Source organism: Thamnophis elegans, chromosome 1 (assembly GCF_009769535.1).
Source record: "Thamnophis elegans isolate rThaEle1 chromosome 1, rThaEle1.pri, whole genome shotgun sequence".
Classification (NCBI taxonomy): Eukaryota; Metazoa; Chordata; class Lepidosauria; order Squamata; family Colubridae; genus Thamnophis; species Thamnophis elegans.
In genome coordinates, this window is record NC_045541.1 from 120,229,215 (window position 1) to 120,245,422 (window position 16,208).

At 35.6% G+C, this 16,208-nt stretch overlaps 1 protein-coding gene across 1 annotated transcript in view; it reads right to left on the bottom strand.

The window, feature by feature from the left end:
- The window catches only part of RYR3 (ryanodine receptor 3), a 249,476-nt gene that overhangs the window by 120,259 nt on the left and 113,009 nt on the right, over positions 1 to 16,208 (bottom strand). The window contains exons 39-47 of the mRNA XM_032213643.1: positions 15,747 to 16,020; positions 14,770 to 14,884; positions 12,170 to 12,299; positions 10,747 to 10,850; positions 9,486 to 9,621; positions 7,897 to 8,077; positions 5,943 to 6,051; positions 4,456 to 4,576; positions 276 to 445 (exon numbers count right to left, since the gene is read on the bottom strand). Coding sequence (XP_032069534.1) covers positions 276 to 445; positions 4,456 to 4,576; positions 5,943 to 6,051; positions 7,897 to 8,077; positions 9,486 to 9,621; positions 10,747 to 10,850; positions 12,170 to 12,299; positions 14,770 to 14,884; positions 15,747 to 16,020 — 1,340 coding nt within the window. The remainder of the gene's footprint in view (positions 1 to 275; positions 446 to 4,455; positions 4,577 to 5,942; positions 6,052 to 7,896; positions 8,078 to 9,485; positions 9,622 to 10,746; positions 10,851 to 12,169; positions 12,300 to 14,769; positions 14,885 to 15,746; positions 16,021 to 16,208) is intronic.

Genomic DNA, 16,208 nt, shown 5'->3' on the forward strand with positions numbered 1-16,208 from the left:
TTCTCAGTGGTGGAGTTTGATTTCCATGTTAACTATCTTCTTTATCATTGTTTATTAATGCTTTGTTTCATTAATGTTCTGGTAAGCCTTGAGTAGTTTATAATAAAAGGCAGTTCATAGTTTATTTAAATGTATAAACTGCTGATAAATGTACATGCAAACTCTTAATATTACAACACTCTAATTGCAGAAAATAAATTATAGTGCTTAGCTAAATTCCAGTACTACCAAATCTCCTTAATACAGTTAGAGAATAATAGCAAACAGTACTCAGCTGTATCCAATGAAGCACATGCCCTTAAATCTGGTAAAAATCCAACTTCTAGAAGGTGAAGGAGGAAGGTTTGGTCCTTTATACCATAGACACGATCTAGAAAAAGCACCATGGGTGCTTTGTGGTCAGGACAGAAAGTTGCAGACATATTTGGCTCAGTAACTGTTCCATCTGGGAAAAAAAAAGTCATTATCTCAGTACAAATATTGCTCTACATTTATTCAATTTAGCTGTATACAGCTTCTGTCCACAAATAAGTGAAAATGCAATGCTGGTCTGATATTCACTTATTTGAGGCTGTCATTATTTCAATATTCACTTACTTTGAGTTTAGAGCAGGGTTGTCAAACTCAAGATCCACAGGCTGGATCTGGCCCATGGGGTGCTTAGATCTGGCATGTGGGACTGGCCTGGAAACAGCAAAGGACTGCCCACAGTGCTTCTGCCAGCGAAAACGGAGCTTGGGAGGGCCCAAGCTTCATTTTCTCTGGTAGAAGGCCGCAGGAGGCTGAAAATGGGGTGCGGGGCACCATGCACAAAGGAAGAAGAAAGGAGAAGGAAGAAGGAAGGGAAAAGAAGAAAAGGAAGGAAAGAAGGCAGGCAGGCAGGCAGGCAGGCAGGCAAGAAGGAAGGAAGGAAGGAAGGAAGGAAGGAAGGAAGGAAGGAAGGAAGGAAGGAAGGAAGGAAGGAAGGAAAGGTTAGGGTTCTAATGAGAGTAAGGAAGGGTCTCAGAAGTCCTGTCTTAGCACTTGGCCACCATAGGTGCCCCTGACACATCGAGCTGGCCACGCTTACAATGGCCACACCCAGTCCCAGCCCTCCGAAGGTCAAATACAACCCTGATGCAGCCCTCAATGAAATTGAGTTTGACACCCTTGGTTTAGGGAAACTAGAAAGACCAAAATACAGTAGTCTAAATTCAAATTCACAGATCCACTTCATGGTCCTGTCGTAAAATCTTTGAAATCTAAGTTATGTGAAAATAACACACACACACACACACACACACACACACACAACAGTTGAGGCTTCTGAAGTCTTAAAGTGTTAATAAATGGTTAATAAAAAGCAGTTTTTGTTTGTCAGTAGACAAGCACAATCTTATACCAAGAATGAGGAAACAGAACAGATGACCAAATAATAATTTGAATTTGCTTTAGGACATAAATGTAACAAAATGTTGCACTCTTGAGTTATCCAGTTCAGGAGTCAAATCTATTATTCTACACTTTTATCATCTTGGTTTTGTTGTGTGCAGTTTTGTTTGTTTTTCTCCTTTTACAGGCTCTAATTTTATATATATATATTTGGCAGACCTTGCAATTTCCTCTATTCTTCTGATATCTTTTGTATGATGTGTTATTTTCAACTGCATAAATAATAGCTCTTCCACCTTGAAAAGCTGTTATTACTTTATGATATAAAAAGCAGAAATCTCTTTTTTGTTGTGTATGAACTTGTCTGAAAAACAGGAAGACAAGTCAAGGATTTTTCAGATGGTGATCTGTTAGTTCCTATGGATGAATACACTGTCAACATTCTGCATCATCCAGAGCCCCTGTCTAAGGGAGAAAGGCAGTTTTAAAAGATGAAAATAAATAAATAAATAAAAAATCAGAATTCCAAATCCCAACACAGAAAACAGATATTCAGGATTAAAGTAAACTGGTTTATCTATAGGTATTGGTTGGTGCAGCCACCAATAAATAGAAAAGAAAAGAAAAGAAAAGAATAGAATAGAATAGAATAGAATAGAATAGAATAGAATAGAATAGATTAGAATTCTTTATTGACCAAGTGTGATTGGACACACACGGAATTTGTCTTTGGTGCATAGGCTCTCAGTGTACACAAAAGAAAAGATACATTCATCACAAATCATAAGGCACAACACTTAATGATAGTCATAGGGTACAAATAAGCAATCAAATCATACTAAGAAACAATCAATATAAATCGTAAGGATACAAGCAACAAAATTACAGTCATACAGTCATAAGTGGGAGGAGATGGGTGATAGGAACGATGAGAAGATTAATAGTAATAGCAATGCAGACTTAGTAAATTCACCAAAGTACAATTTTGCTCCATTGCACTATGGCAGTGGTGGGTTCTGGATCCCGTTGCAACCGGTACGGTGTAACAGGGCCAGGCACCCAAAACATTAATGCATGCAGCACGCACATGTGTACTTAGCAGCTGTTTGGCGGAGCATCGCGGAGGCGCCATACGCTCCGTGCATGGAAGCCCCAAAAATTTCAAATACCGGTAAGGAGCGCAGGCAGGTGGGTAGGCCCTCCAGAGCACCATACTGGAATGGTACCTGGTGTTCCCGGCAGGCACCGGTATGCCCATACCAGGGTGTACTGGTCGTAACCCACGACTGTACTATGGCTTCTAAATGTTCTACAGAGTTTGTTTTACATCTTTACAATTCCAAGAAGTGAGGGTAAAAATCATGATGGGAATAAGTTAGAATAAACTTCTGAAATGCATTCCAACCAGATATTGCTGAAGTGCAAACACATGGACACAAAAGTCCTGGGAAACATTTTTACCAGAAAATTCGAGACAAATGCATTTTATAGGATTTATATCAATTATCTTCCCCAGGACACCAAAATGCCTCTCCAAACCTGCTGTTCCAAGTGTCAAGATGTCACATTGTCTTGTAGATTTGGTATAGTCCATTAAAGAACTTCAATATACAGAAGATATCCTTATGAAAATTTTTTTTGCTATGAAATAGAGTGTTTGATCATATGATATATATAAAGGACAATAATGTATTCAATGTATAAGAATGGGATTATTTGAATCCTATGTATAATTGTAAGTATTGATGATGTTATATTGGAAAGATTTTTATATGTTAAATGGACTAATGATGATGTAATGAATAATTGATACATATATGAATTGAAATGTTCAACAACTACTTGGATTAGCAATGGGAAACTATTTCTGGAGTTGAATAGGCCACACTATAAGTATTGTATATTCTATGGATGATTAATATTAGCGGTAACTTGAACACATAATGCTCAATGATAATGATGTATTTAGTTATGTTTGATGGATAACCAGTGATCTTATTTTTAATTGTAAAAACTGATGCACAAAAGTTTGTAAACAAACGACATGCTTGATGAAATTTAGGAAAGTATTTTATACGTGTTGTTTTGTTTAGATAGCCTACTGGGATTATTGTTAAAGTGCAACACTCCTATGAATGATTCTCACACTTCTATAAAACATACTCTGTCATCTATTCACACTGAGCTGACTTTTTAAAATTAATAACCGCTGTCTCCCCAAAGAAGATGTCTACAGAACTGATAGCTAAAACTGAAGAAAGTAAGAAGCAAAGTTGCTATGGATGAATAGGCAGCAACATAAATTCAACAAACAAACAAACAAATAAATAAATAAAGTCTAGAATGTTCCAAATATAGTTCTACATAGACCATGGCTTGGGATATAAAACAAGTACATAATCAAGCTGTTTATGTAAAATAAATGTTCACTTTATTATATAATTTATGTAGCCAGCTGGTTAAATACAATTTAAATTCACTTTGTAATGTTTTATGGCTTCATGGCTTCAAAATCTAAGGGACTGGTTTGGACAAAACTCGGCAACACTTTTTCATGCAGCTGTTGACAAAAATAGGATTGCCAACATGATCGCCAACGTCCAATGATGGATGTGGCACAAGAAGAAGAATGTTTTATATCCTTATTCATTTCAAATTATTGGCATCCAAAGGTGCTCTTTTCAAGAGACAACTAGACTTTCTGATTTTTCTTTGAAGATGTTTCACTTCTAATCCAAGAAGCTTCTTCAGCTCTGACTGGATGATGCGGATTGGAAGGAAGGAATGGTGGTGAAATAGAAGAATCCTTCCATTCTCCACCATCAAGTCAGAGCTGAAGAAGCTTCTTGAATGAGAAGTGAAACGTCTTCAAAGAAAAAACAGAAAGTCTAATTGCCTTTTGAAAAAAGCATCTTTGGGACAACCATGACCTGGATGACTGAGAATCTCCATAGACAAAATTGTTGGCACATAATTCTAATATGATAAAATTAATAAAGGAGACTTTATGAACGAGATCAAACAAAGCAATCTGCCACTTCGATTTTCCATCCCAACTCGAGTTAGAATGGTTTTCATAGTTACCTTTGTTTATTGTTGGTAGTTTTAAAGGAATACTTATAATCCCAACTAAATCTTCTGTTGGCACAAGGGAACGCAAAATTGACCGTATTCTAATAGCTTCACCTTTCCCAGTTTGGATAAGCTGTAAAAGAATGTGATATTATTTTTATTATCTTCACAAAAATGTTTTCTTATTTTTTACAAATATTCAAGAACACTAAGAGATAAAAATATTCTATAAAAATTATTTACCTAACAGCAATTTATTTTTTTCCCTCTAGTGATTTCCCCCAGATTAAATGTTTTAGATTTCCTTAGAATATGGCAACAAAGGCAGATTTTTCTACTTTAACATCCATTTTGGGAAGATCCACTTAAATGTAATTTAACTTTTCTTTTGTATAAATAAAGTAGAGCGTCTCTTCATTCTCACTCTGATTTCCACTGAATTAAGATCTCTTTCCTAAATATAGGGACTTATTTTAATAGTGATTTTGAAAGAATACTTCTGTGGCTTAAAATTACTGCTATATACTGATATATGCAATAAAAAACAATAGGAACAATTGGAATTTTTTGATTGGGGGGGTGGTTGACTGGAGTAAAAGGAGAGAGGAAAAAACATAATTGTAGCCTTCCAGAATTACTTTATTATAATTCAGAATGTTTCCCACTATCAGCCTTGTACCTGGGGTTAGTAAGTGTTAGATCGGTGCGCAATGAAAAGAAGCTAGACTCTGGATACTTTCAGAACCTTTTATTTCTCTAGCTGCTGCATTATGAACTGCCAGCAGGCTATTTAAGGAGCTCCAACAGATCAGCCAGCCGCTGACAGTGCTTTAAATTTCTAGCCGCTTGGCGAACCAATCAGCGGTGAACATGCAAATCTGTGCGATGTACGTCCGTAGGTAACAGTAAGAATATATGAACTAAGCCGCGTGTTTCCTATTCTTTATTGAGATCATATATGTACTAAATGAAGAAGGAACTAGTGTGGAGTAACATTAACTCCTGAAGTAAACAAATAAGCAAATATATAAAAGCTCCTTGTGCAGCAAATTCCCTTATCTAACAGATCTTTGCTAGAATAGCTTCCATTCAACCCTAAACCTAAGCACCTTGTTTTTTATTCAGTAAATGAAGACAGCTTAATGGTCACATCAACAAGATTTAAATGTTTCTGTTCTGATGAAGAAACTCAGAACTTTTCCCACGTATTATATCCATTCCCTTACCAGTCAAGAGAGAATGGTGCATTTTCTTGGAATGCAGTGGAGTTATTTTTCCTTATACCTTATTCCTTCTAATTCCCAATTCTTTCCATTACTGCATCTTAATTTGATAGAATTTATTTCTTCTTCTAACAAAATTATAAATTTATAATATTTATGGAATACAAATGATCCACCACAGAAGGTGGGCCTGAACTGAAATAATTCATGTGTTGATAATTTAGAAAATTCATGTGTTAAATTTCCTGTTCCTACAGAAATAACAAGGCTACTTACATGGAGTTCTGGTGCACAGCGGCCAAGCAAATCTATGAGAGCTGAATAGAAAGACATTATTGCATTGCCCATGTGGACTATTTCTTCCTCTTCCTCATCATCTTCTAGACTAGTAAAAAGAAACCATGTAGCCACAAATAAATATTGAGGTTATTTAGAAAATTAAAAAGTACTGCTATGTTTTTAAGCAATTTATCTTCTTTAATGTAAGCAGTTCAACTACCTTTCTACCTTATATTGTATATTTTTCATAGTTTTTTGTAATGTTAAACTGAACAGCAAATTGTTACAAATACAAAATGTTAAACTAAAATTGATTCTATTTCTTTAGAACTTACATAGAGTAAGTAAATAGAACACATTCCAAATGAAATTGCTGCTATGTTTCCCTATAGTAGTTCATATACTGGTAAATTCTTAGGAGGAATTAATTTAGTAGTCTGGCATAGATGTATTTTTTCTAAAAGTAATCAAACCTTACGTACTGAATTCTCAATAGCCTTTAAAAGGAAGAGGGAGAGAAAGAACGAAAATATTGTGGAAAGAAGTGATTTACAGTCAGTGCTATGTTTTAATTTTTCTCTTTTCATTATAAGTTTACTCCAAATCATCTTTGCTCTCCCAGCTGCTTTTCCCAATTAATTTACATAATTATAATACATGTTTCAGATATTATAACGGTACCAGGTAAAGATAATTTGTGTGGGGAAGTAGCAGGTGTAAAAGAATAGAATGTGCTCTAATTGATTTTCATACTAATATTCTTTCTCTAAGCAACTTTTAGATTTTTGTAAAACCAGTTTAATAATGCTTAGTTAGATTACAAAGAGAATCTTTTTCAATAATAGAAAAAGGGAAAATGTCAGTTTTCTCTCTCTGTTGGATGAACCAAAATGAGAGAGACCATAGAATAGAGAAACAGAGCGCTTTAAGTCCTTTTAACCCTTATAGATATTTCATTGCATTACTTGTCTCATATAGGAGATAAAAATCTACATAAAATTTTATGTAGTTTGACATCGTTATCATTGCACTAATTCAAATACTACTTCCGTCATATTTTTAATTATTCTCACATAGCAGGCAACTAACTAAAGCAGTGTAATGATAAGAAAAGGGTGCTTACCCATTGCAAAGATACAAAAATGGCAAAAAAGTGGCAAAAAGAAAGCAAAGATAATACCAGCTCCACATTAATAGGTGCCATGGGTACAATCCCAAAACACCTGGAGCACCACATGAAAACTATTGGCATTGAAAAAATTATCCTAGGTCAGTTGCAGAACGCAGCCTTACTTGGAACAGTTTACATCCTGCAACAGTAGCTCTAACATCATCCAACAATGTCTGCCTATCTCAGGTCCTTGAGTTGTACTCAACATGTAGATTTAAAATGCCAAATTCAGTCTAATATGATGGACAGTTCGATCAACCATAACTGATAATGCACATGTACTATTTTATACAGTATAACATACCTAATGCTTTTCATTACTTTCTGGCTTTTGAGGAAACCTTAAATTTTAATCTTAAATTTTATAGATAATTTGAGATATGCTATGAATAAAACTGAATGAACTATAACCAAAGTAAATTTGCACAATTATCGTTGCAGTTCTTTTTGTCAAATTTTTATCTCAACAATACAGTCAGCTACATAAGACAAATGAGTGGATGAAAACACTGAAGAAGTTCATTCTGTCTTCATCTCGATATTGCCAGAGTTGCTGCTACACCAGATTTTTATATTCTGAATTACAAAAAAAAAATACAATGATGAGTAGAAAGACATATGTTGAGCATGAAAGCTTCCAAATCAAGCTCTTGCCACGGCTGGGAAACAGTCCTGTTTGAAATCCTATGGAGCAGCTGGCACTGATAAGGCACTTCTGGCATTTCTATTTAAGATTACTCTTTATCCTAGTTTGTTAGCCTTCTGATAACATGCACTTACAATTTTCTCTTACAACCCTGAGAAGTAAGATCTAGAGCTGGGTTCGCAGAAATTTTAATTGCTTCTTGCATCGCGGCTAACAGGCCGTTTCCGCCTTCTCCTCTCAGAGCAGGGCCAAAACACTCTGGACGTCGAATAAGAAGCTTAACAAGAACACAAGCATTTTCTTCAACACTTTCACCTGGAAACCCACAAAACACAGAACACAGTTATCCTGACAAAATATAAACTCAAATAAAAAAGATCCAGGTGAAAATTACATCTTGGTAGTCTTTGCAGTGTCTTCAAATTTTTGCCCATAAAACTGCATTATTAAACTCTGAGATCTTTGCATGTGTTTTATTTTATGGAAGGAGAAAGAACTTGGATTTTCTAAAAAGGAACTGAAGAATATCGAAAAACATGGAATAAGAGGGTTTTTTTTAATTCTAACAATGTGTAAATTGTGAATTGGAAACAGTATCAAGCATCCCGTGGGCCTCTGAGAAAGCAAAGTAAATTGCAGCCCATCAAGTTAAAATTAACACAAAGAGGATCTTGTGCTGAAATAGTATGTGCAACAGCAGAATACTGATATCCTTATCCTGGAGATGGGAATGGTACAGGGAGGTTGTGGGGACCCATGTAGGACTCTCCCCACAGGAGTCAGAGGTTCAGTTTGCCAGACCATTAGGCACCTGTGTGCTTGCAAACAGACTGCGCCATTACAATCCAGAGGCCCCTGTAATCATTTTACACCCATCTAATCTTTATATAATTACTATCTGCATTTAAATCCTCTCTTATCTAATTGGCCAAACATTATTCTTCTGTGCCATATGTATATTTATATACATGGTGCAATGAAATGGATTCTAATTTGTACAAGTATATGCTATATAGAGTAGATTATTATCTAGAGCAGGGGTGTCAAACTCAAAGTCCACAGCCTCCAACCGGCCCATAGGATGCTTAGATCTGGACTGCAGGGCTGCTCTAGAAACAGTGAAGAACCAGCCCACAGTGCCTCTGCCAGCGAAAACAGAGCTCGGGAGAGCCACACACAGCCCTCAGGGGCTCTGTTTTTGCTGGCAAAGGGTAGCAGGAGGCCGTCGTAGCTGGAAACAGAGCTCAGGAGGGCCATTAGTGGCCTTCACAGGCTCCACTTTCACTGGCAGAGAGTTGCTGGAGGCCATTGCAGCTGGAAATGGAGATTGGGAGCGCATTTTCACTGGCAGAGCGCTCAGGCCACCTCAGGCGCACGCAAAACAGGTGATGTCAAACTGGCCATACCCCTGGCCAGATACGCATGCACCCTCTGAGAACAAGCCCAACCCTAATGCAGCCCTCAATGAGATTGAGTTTGCTACCCCTGCTCTAGAGCAACAAAAGTTTTTAGCATACGTTTGCAAATGTTTCTATACAGCCATTATACACTATTAAAACAGTTTCAGCTCTCATTCGGCTGTGCAGGGATAAATCGGAAAATTAAATCTCAGCAGTGTAATCCTAACTCATGTCAATTCAATATTTATGCTTAAGTGCCTTGGGTGTTTAAATTGAATTTAAACAGAAAGCTGTAATATAAATCAAATAAATAAATAAATTACCATTAACAAAGACAGCAAATCTTAAGAATGAGAGGTACCGTTCACCCTCTATGGGATTCCAACCAATATCAGGGTATCCGGCTGCTAAAAGCATTTGGCAGCTCTGAAGACCGCAGCCTGCCAAGTAGGTTACAACCTGTTCAATACAAACATGAATATCATCTTAGGCTTTGTTCTAAGCAATCAAAATGAAAGTGAGCTGAAACAACATATTGATATGTTTGAGTAGGGGAAAATGCATGGACAAACATGTATTTTAAGCTTCTAAAAAAATGTAAGGAACCAATTTCGCGGGAGATAGGAAATTGTTTTCAGAAGAAACTGATTTCTATAAATTTACTAGCAGACATAAGAGACAACAGCCATGGAGACAACAACTGAGAAAAATATGAACAGACGGGAAGGACTGAATTCAAATAAAGTTTTTCTTCTTTTCTCAAAAAGTGACTGGGATTGACAGATCTATGGATGAACCAAGGGGTCAGTCAAGGACAGTCACAAACACAGGAATCCCTGATCAAATGCTTGAGAGCATCTCCAGGACAAACCCAGCTCCCTTTGTTGCCTGGACTCAAGAAATCACATGAGCCCCCTATCATTTCCTCTCAGGGTTCATGTTGATTCTTCATAAAGGTAAAGGTTCCCCTCGTACATATGTGCTAGTCATTCCCGACTCTAGGGGGCAGTGCTCATCTCCGTTTTAAAGCCGAAGAGCCAGCGCTGTCCGAAGATGTCTCCATGGTCATGTGGCTGGCATGATTAAACACCTTCCCACCCAAGATGATTCCTATTTTTCTACTTGCATTTTTACATATTTTTGAACTGCTAGGTTGGCAGAAGCTGGGACAAATAATGGAGCTCACTCCATTACACAGCACTAGGGATTCGAACTGCCGAACTGCCGACCTTTCTGATCGACAAGCTCAGCGTCTTAGCCACTGAGCCATCGGATCTTCATAATATAATATAAATTAGGAAATTAAACACATCTGCTATGAGAAGACCATACTTTAGTGACAATAGCCATAAATAATATACTACACATAAATAATATACTAAATAAATATACTAAGTAAAAACTAAGCCCCATTATGTAAGAGGAAAAGCTGCTATGAATCAACAGCCAGAAAACTCACTTCTTTGTCTCTCAACACTGATGAGTTACCTATTCTGCAAGAAAGACAACTAAGATCAGAGAACATCAAGATTGTAGAGCAAGTTTTGATAAAATGAAAAGTTGTACACAATGTTGAACAATTACTTTTTCTAGGTCTGGCTCCTCCAATGCAAGGGCAAGCTCATTATTGTCCATTACAGAAGCGGCTGCTACATCTAATGGAGTGGACCCTCTCATAGAAGGAGAAGCTGGAAGAAAAAGAAATGATTATGCATAGAATTAAAAATATCAGGAATGTAGTTACAGGCATTTTGCAGCAGAGGGCAGCAGTTACTTTGCAGTTAGCTAAAGTTTAAACATTCATGTTTTTTTCTTCATGGTTATGGAGAGAATCCACTGATTGCTGATTGTTGTTGTGACTGTTGGTTTGCTTTCAGCTCAGCATTTTATGGCTTAATTAGTGGAGATTCATCAATCTTCACTTTTCTGGTTTGTTCCTAATTGTTTTATTGTAATAAAATTATAATAAAATAATAAAGCAACATCATAACATACTTTGCATAAAAGAATAAAATACCAATGGCAAAAGACTGTGAAAGTTGTGTGCTCATCAAAATAGCATACTTCTGGGCTCAAGCAGAATCACTACCTAGTACTTTCCCACCTCATACAATAATTGACATGCATCAAAATAATAGTTTGTGTCACTATACAGTACATGTCACATGAAGGTATTTGCTGGAAACTAACAGTAAACAGCAAATACTTGCTTATGCAATGTTATGAAATAATCTTCACTTTATGAAATACACATGATTTTTCCCCCCTAGGATACACAAACACAGAACTTCAAAAAAACAAACACACCCCATAATTAAAGAGGCCTGAGCCTTTTTAGGTTTAGTTTTATTAGATTTATATGCCGCCCTTCTCCCAAGGACTCAGGGCGGCGTACAACATTAAAAGAAACACATAATACAAAAGTTAAAAAAAATTAAATAGAAATTGTGGTTCACAGATCATTGTAGTTCTGGAATAATGTCCAAACAGGACAGTTTAAACATAAAAGAAAAGGAGTGGTTCAAAAATGTGACATAAATATAACTTCAAAGAATTCTATGAGTCTTCTTTCCAGATTTGTAAATATATGCTTACTGACTGTGTGTATTAGGATTTTCCTGGAGTAATAGTTTAGTAACATTAAAATACCAATATAATATCTCAAATGTTGACCAGCTCTCAACACACTTGAGATGCCTTATCTTTCATATGTAAGTTTTAATCTTGAATAGTCAGTTAAAAGCCACCTTACTAATGCGCTTGGTTCAATCTTATTGAATGTGGTGGAGACAATAGGATTATGCTCTATGTCTTTTACAATATGATCTGTAAAAAGCTCTAGAGGGTTTATAATTCTTTAATCTACAGCACAACTTACAAACCAGTTACATAAAAAAGAGTATCAATATGCAAAATAAGTTAAATTAGGATTTCATGTAGCAGGCTACAAACTAAAGTGTTGTTATGTCAAATTAAGTCAAATGACTATTACAATTAAATAGCATACCAAGTCCAACATTGCTGTTTTCAAGTAAGTAGCTTAAATGCTCAAACATGGCTTTTTGGTTTTGGCGACTGATCCGGCAAAAATAGCAAAGAAATCGACAACAACTTGCTACCATTTTAGGAAAAGCAATCTGCAGAAGAAAAACACCGTTAAATAACCTGCAAATTTTGTATTTAAATATTCATACAAAAAGTTTTTCTCTGCTGCTTTGCACCAATTACTTTAATAATACTAATGGAGAATCTGCAAAAATCAGGGGACCACTCAGGATTGCCAACAGAGAGAGTATTCTCAGCAAATATTCTGTAAAGGGCCACAATTGCTTCCTCCTTTTTGAATGGCAAATCAGGCCACTCCAAGAATGTTTGTGCAATACTTTTGATAACATTACAGTTCTTTGGATACATGAATGTAAGCATGTTTGTTGCTGGTGTTACTTTGTTGGCTGAATGAATGATTTGCAGGGAATATTTATGCAAAGTCACGAGCAGTGTGAATCCGAAAATTAATAGAACTGAATTGAAAATTAATCAAAGAACAAGGTGGTCGTGTTTTACAGGGAAAACTGAATGGACAATATCAATGTATACACACACACAAAAAGAAAACTAGGGCAACTACACAAATTTACAGTAAGTATCTTGGGAAAATATTTACTACCAATGAGAGAATGGGTGGAGAATTTTATGATGTACACATATGGATAGAGAGATATTGGGTAATCTGTTGTGTATTGTGAGGAATCAACATTTGTCAAAAGTAGTGAAAGTATTTGTGTTTATGCCTAATTTGGAAGGGTAAGCAGGACATAACACGGGGAGGGGAAAAACTAAGTTCTCAGTATAAATAGGAAGTAAAAATGTAAAGAAAAAAGAGAGAACATATGAATAAGGCTGACATAAGAAGGCTTTGTAATTATAGGAAGATACAGAAAGTATAATTAATTGTGTTGGTGGTAACTAGCTATAGCTATGATTTGTTTTTCTTTTTGTATCTCATGGTTTTAATTTCTTTGGATTACTTTTTCTTTGGTTGTGATATCATCATACTATTTAGCTCATAAAAACAAGTAAAGGTTATGTATAGCATGTATACATGTATGTATATTTGCATGTAAAGTTATGGTAAACTTAATTATTAAATCCTTATCTTTAAAGTCCTCACAATTAAAATATGAATCTTGGAACCTGTCCTAATTTCTGGCTTGTTTTTTTTCCCTAACGAAAATTAGAAAGATGCATTATATTTATCATTATTTTTTATTGTCAAAAGTCTCTAACTTTGGTCCAGATGCCTTCATTTTCATATGCTATAATATTTGTATAATTGGTATAAACAATTACTGGAACTCTCAAAGAAGTATGTATCATGTGACATTATATACTCGGGAGGTACAACATGTTTTTCACTCTTTGCCCTATAAATAGCATAATGTAATGATTAAAGCGCTGGAATTGGACTGAAAACCCAGGTTCAAGATTGTTCTACTCAACAACAAAATCATGAGTTGACTTTGGAGAAGTCATCTTTCTATCCAAATATTTATGAGAAATTCAAAATATTTCTTCATTATTATGTATGTAGTAACAGAAGTGAAAACCCAGCAATTTTTATCTAATACTAAAAGCATTTGCATTATGGAGGACATGTCTGGGTCAATACTCAAAGCCATTAGCAATTTTTTTTCTGACATCTTAAAACATTAGTCATTTACATTTTTGAGAAAAATGCCACAACCATTCAAATGTCAAATTGCAGAGCACCACAGTAATCATTAAACCTCCTAAAGTATATGCATTGAAATTACTTTAGAATTCAGCAGCTTGAATAAAAAATAAATGGTACTCTATTGCACCAAATCTTGTTGACAGCAGGCAATTATTTTATGAGGATTTTTCCCTGCTAACTTTAACACTGTATCATCTGATTGCGACTGAGAAAAGAATAAAAATGCGAACATGTCTAATTTTTTCCTCCGTGAGAAAGTATAATTTCCTCCCATTTTTGTTATCTGCATTAAATTAAAATCATTTCATTTTTTTAACAATATGTATATTACGTTTGTATAATTGCATTGCATTGTTCAGCCAATGATCTTAAACTTAAGTAATTAGCTTTGCAGTGGACCATAATGTCACATGTTAGAAAAATGTATCAGAAATCTTTTGATCTTATTTCTACTTTCCGATGATCATGGGAAAGTCATGGGAAATTATTTTCAAACTAAATGTTTGAAGAATAAAATATGTAATCGGTTACTATCAAACTTCCTCCCATAATCAGAAAAGCACATAGAGGCAGGTATACTATATATACTAAGTTGTGACTTATTAACTGAATGGAGCTGAGTGTTTACTGGCTGGATGCCCTTCCTGTCACCAATGCAGAGTTTTATTCAGCAGATATATTCTCAGTGTGCCCAGAGAGAGAAATATCTGCCTCTGCCTGGATCAAACTAACAGCCTCCTGGTTGTGAGTCGAGATCTCCACTTCTAGGTCACTGCACCACTTGTTTCACTTTATTACATGTGCATAGCATATTTATACTAGACCTCTTACTTATAGTAAGCATAGAACACCACAAATATCTATGAAATTACCTGAGATTTGTCTCCTCCAAGCACATTTACCATTACTTCCATAACTGTCTCATGCATACCGAGGACTCTCATAAGATTAGGATGCTGATAAAATACTTTGTTGTTCATTATATCTCTAAGTGAAAAAAAAGTGAAAGGCAGTACTTTTATTTATTTTACAACAGCACCATTTTTAGTTCCGCAATTCAAAACATATTAGAAAAGAATATTAGACTACATTTTAATTCTAAGGGGGTAAAACAGATTACAAGTTTAGTGTCATAAAAAAGGCAACTTTGTTGAGGTCATGCTCAATTATAAGTGACAAGGTTTGCACAGTTAAGTTCTATTCAATCTAAATCAGATTGTTAAAGCAGAAAAAGAATTTAGGATTAAATCTTGAATTATGTGGTTTGGGTTTTGTTTTACCTGTTCTGTTCACATTTTTAATCAGAATCAGGACTCTCAGAAAGAGAGGGATTTAACTACTCTCTTATAAATAGATTCCTTAAAATTTCACACGTAGATGTGTGTTTTAAAAGGCAATAAGGAAAAAAGAAATAAAACACAGACAATATTTGAAAAATGAAACAGGTGAATAGTTCTGACCTATTGTGAAATACAGTACTGATAATGTATCTTGAGTCAATTTTGACTTTTAACAGTCACATAGCAGAGAAAATCTGTCGCCATCTTAATTTTTCAGGGTTTCATGGGACAGCATGCACTAACTTTAATACAAAAACAAGGAGGTTACTTGCCTGTTATAACATTAATTGGTTGTTATTTGATCAATAGAGGTGGTTTGAAAAAAAAATCTTGCATCTTAAGCCCTGGAGAACCTTTGCCACAGAAAGTCCTGCACCAATGACTATCTGAACAGTCTTGTAACAAAACCAATCAGGTTGACAAATGGGCCTAGAGTATGTTTTAACTAAGAATCAATAAAGCTGAATGTTCTAACTGTATTTTAAGGCATTAAAGAATTTATTTCTTACCCTAGGCCATTAATCATGAGCAATTCTTCTTCTTTTCCCATCCTGACACTGAGAAGTGAACGAATTTGCCCCAGTGCTGCTAATAAGTTGATTGTGTCTTGCACGGAATTAGCACTTATAGTATAAGATTTCCTCAGTGCTTGCAGCAGCTCACCAATGCTATCATACTGCCGTCGAAGTAAGTTAAACATAATGCGAACTAATTCTGGATCTTGGATCTGATCTTCCTGTGCCCAGCGAACCATAGTTTGAGAGATCAGCTCTTTCAGAGAAACTGCGATAGAAGGGGAAAGGTAGGGAAAAAAGAGAAAATACACACGAATCTTGACATAAAAGCTTGTCAAAAGCTTGCTGCAATTAAGGAAGCTGAAAGTTTAATTAGCAACGGTTACTTAAAGAGTTTAGGGGTTAGAATTTCATCTTGGGTGGGAACAGCTGGTAGTCGCAGCCCTGCCAATTATG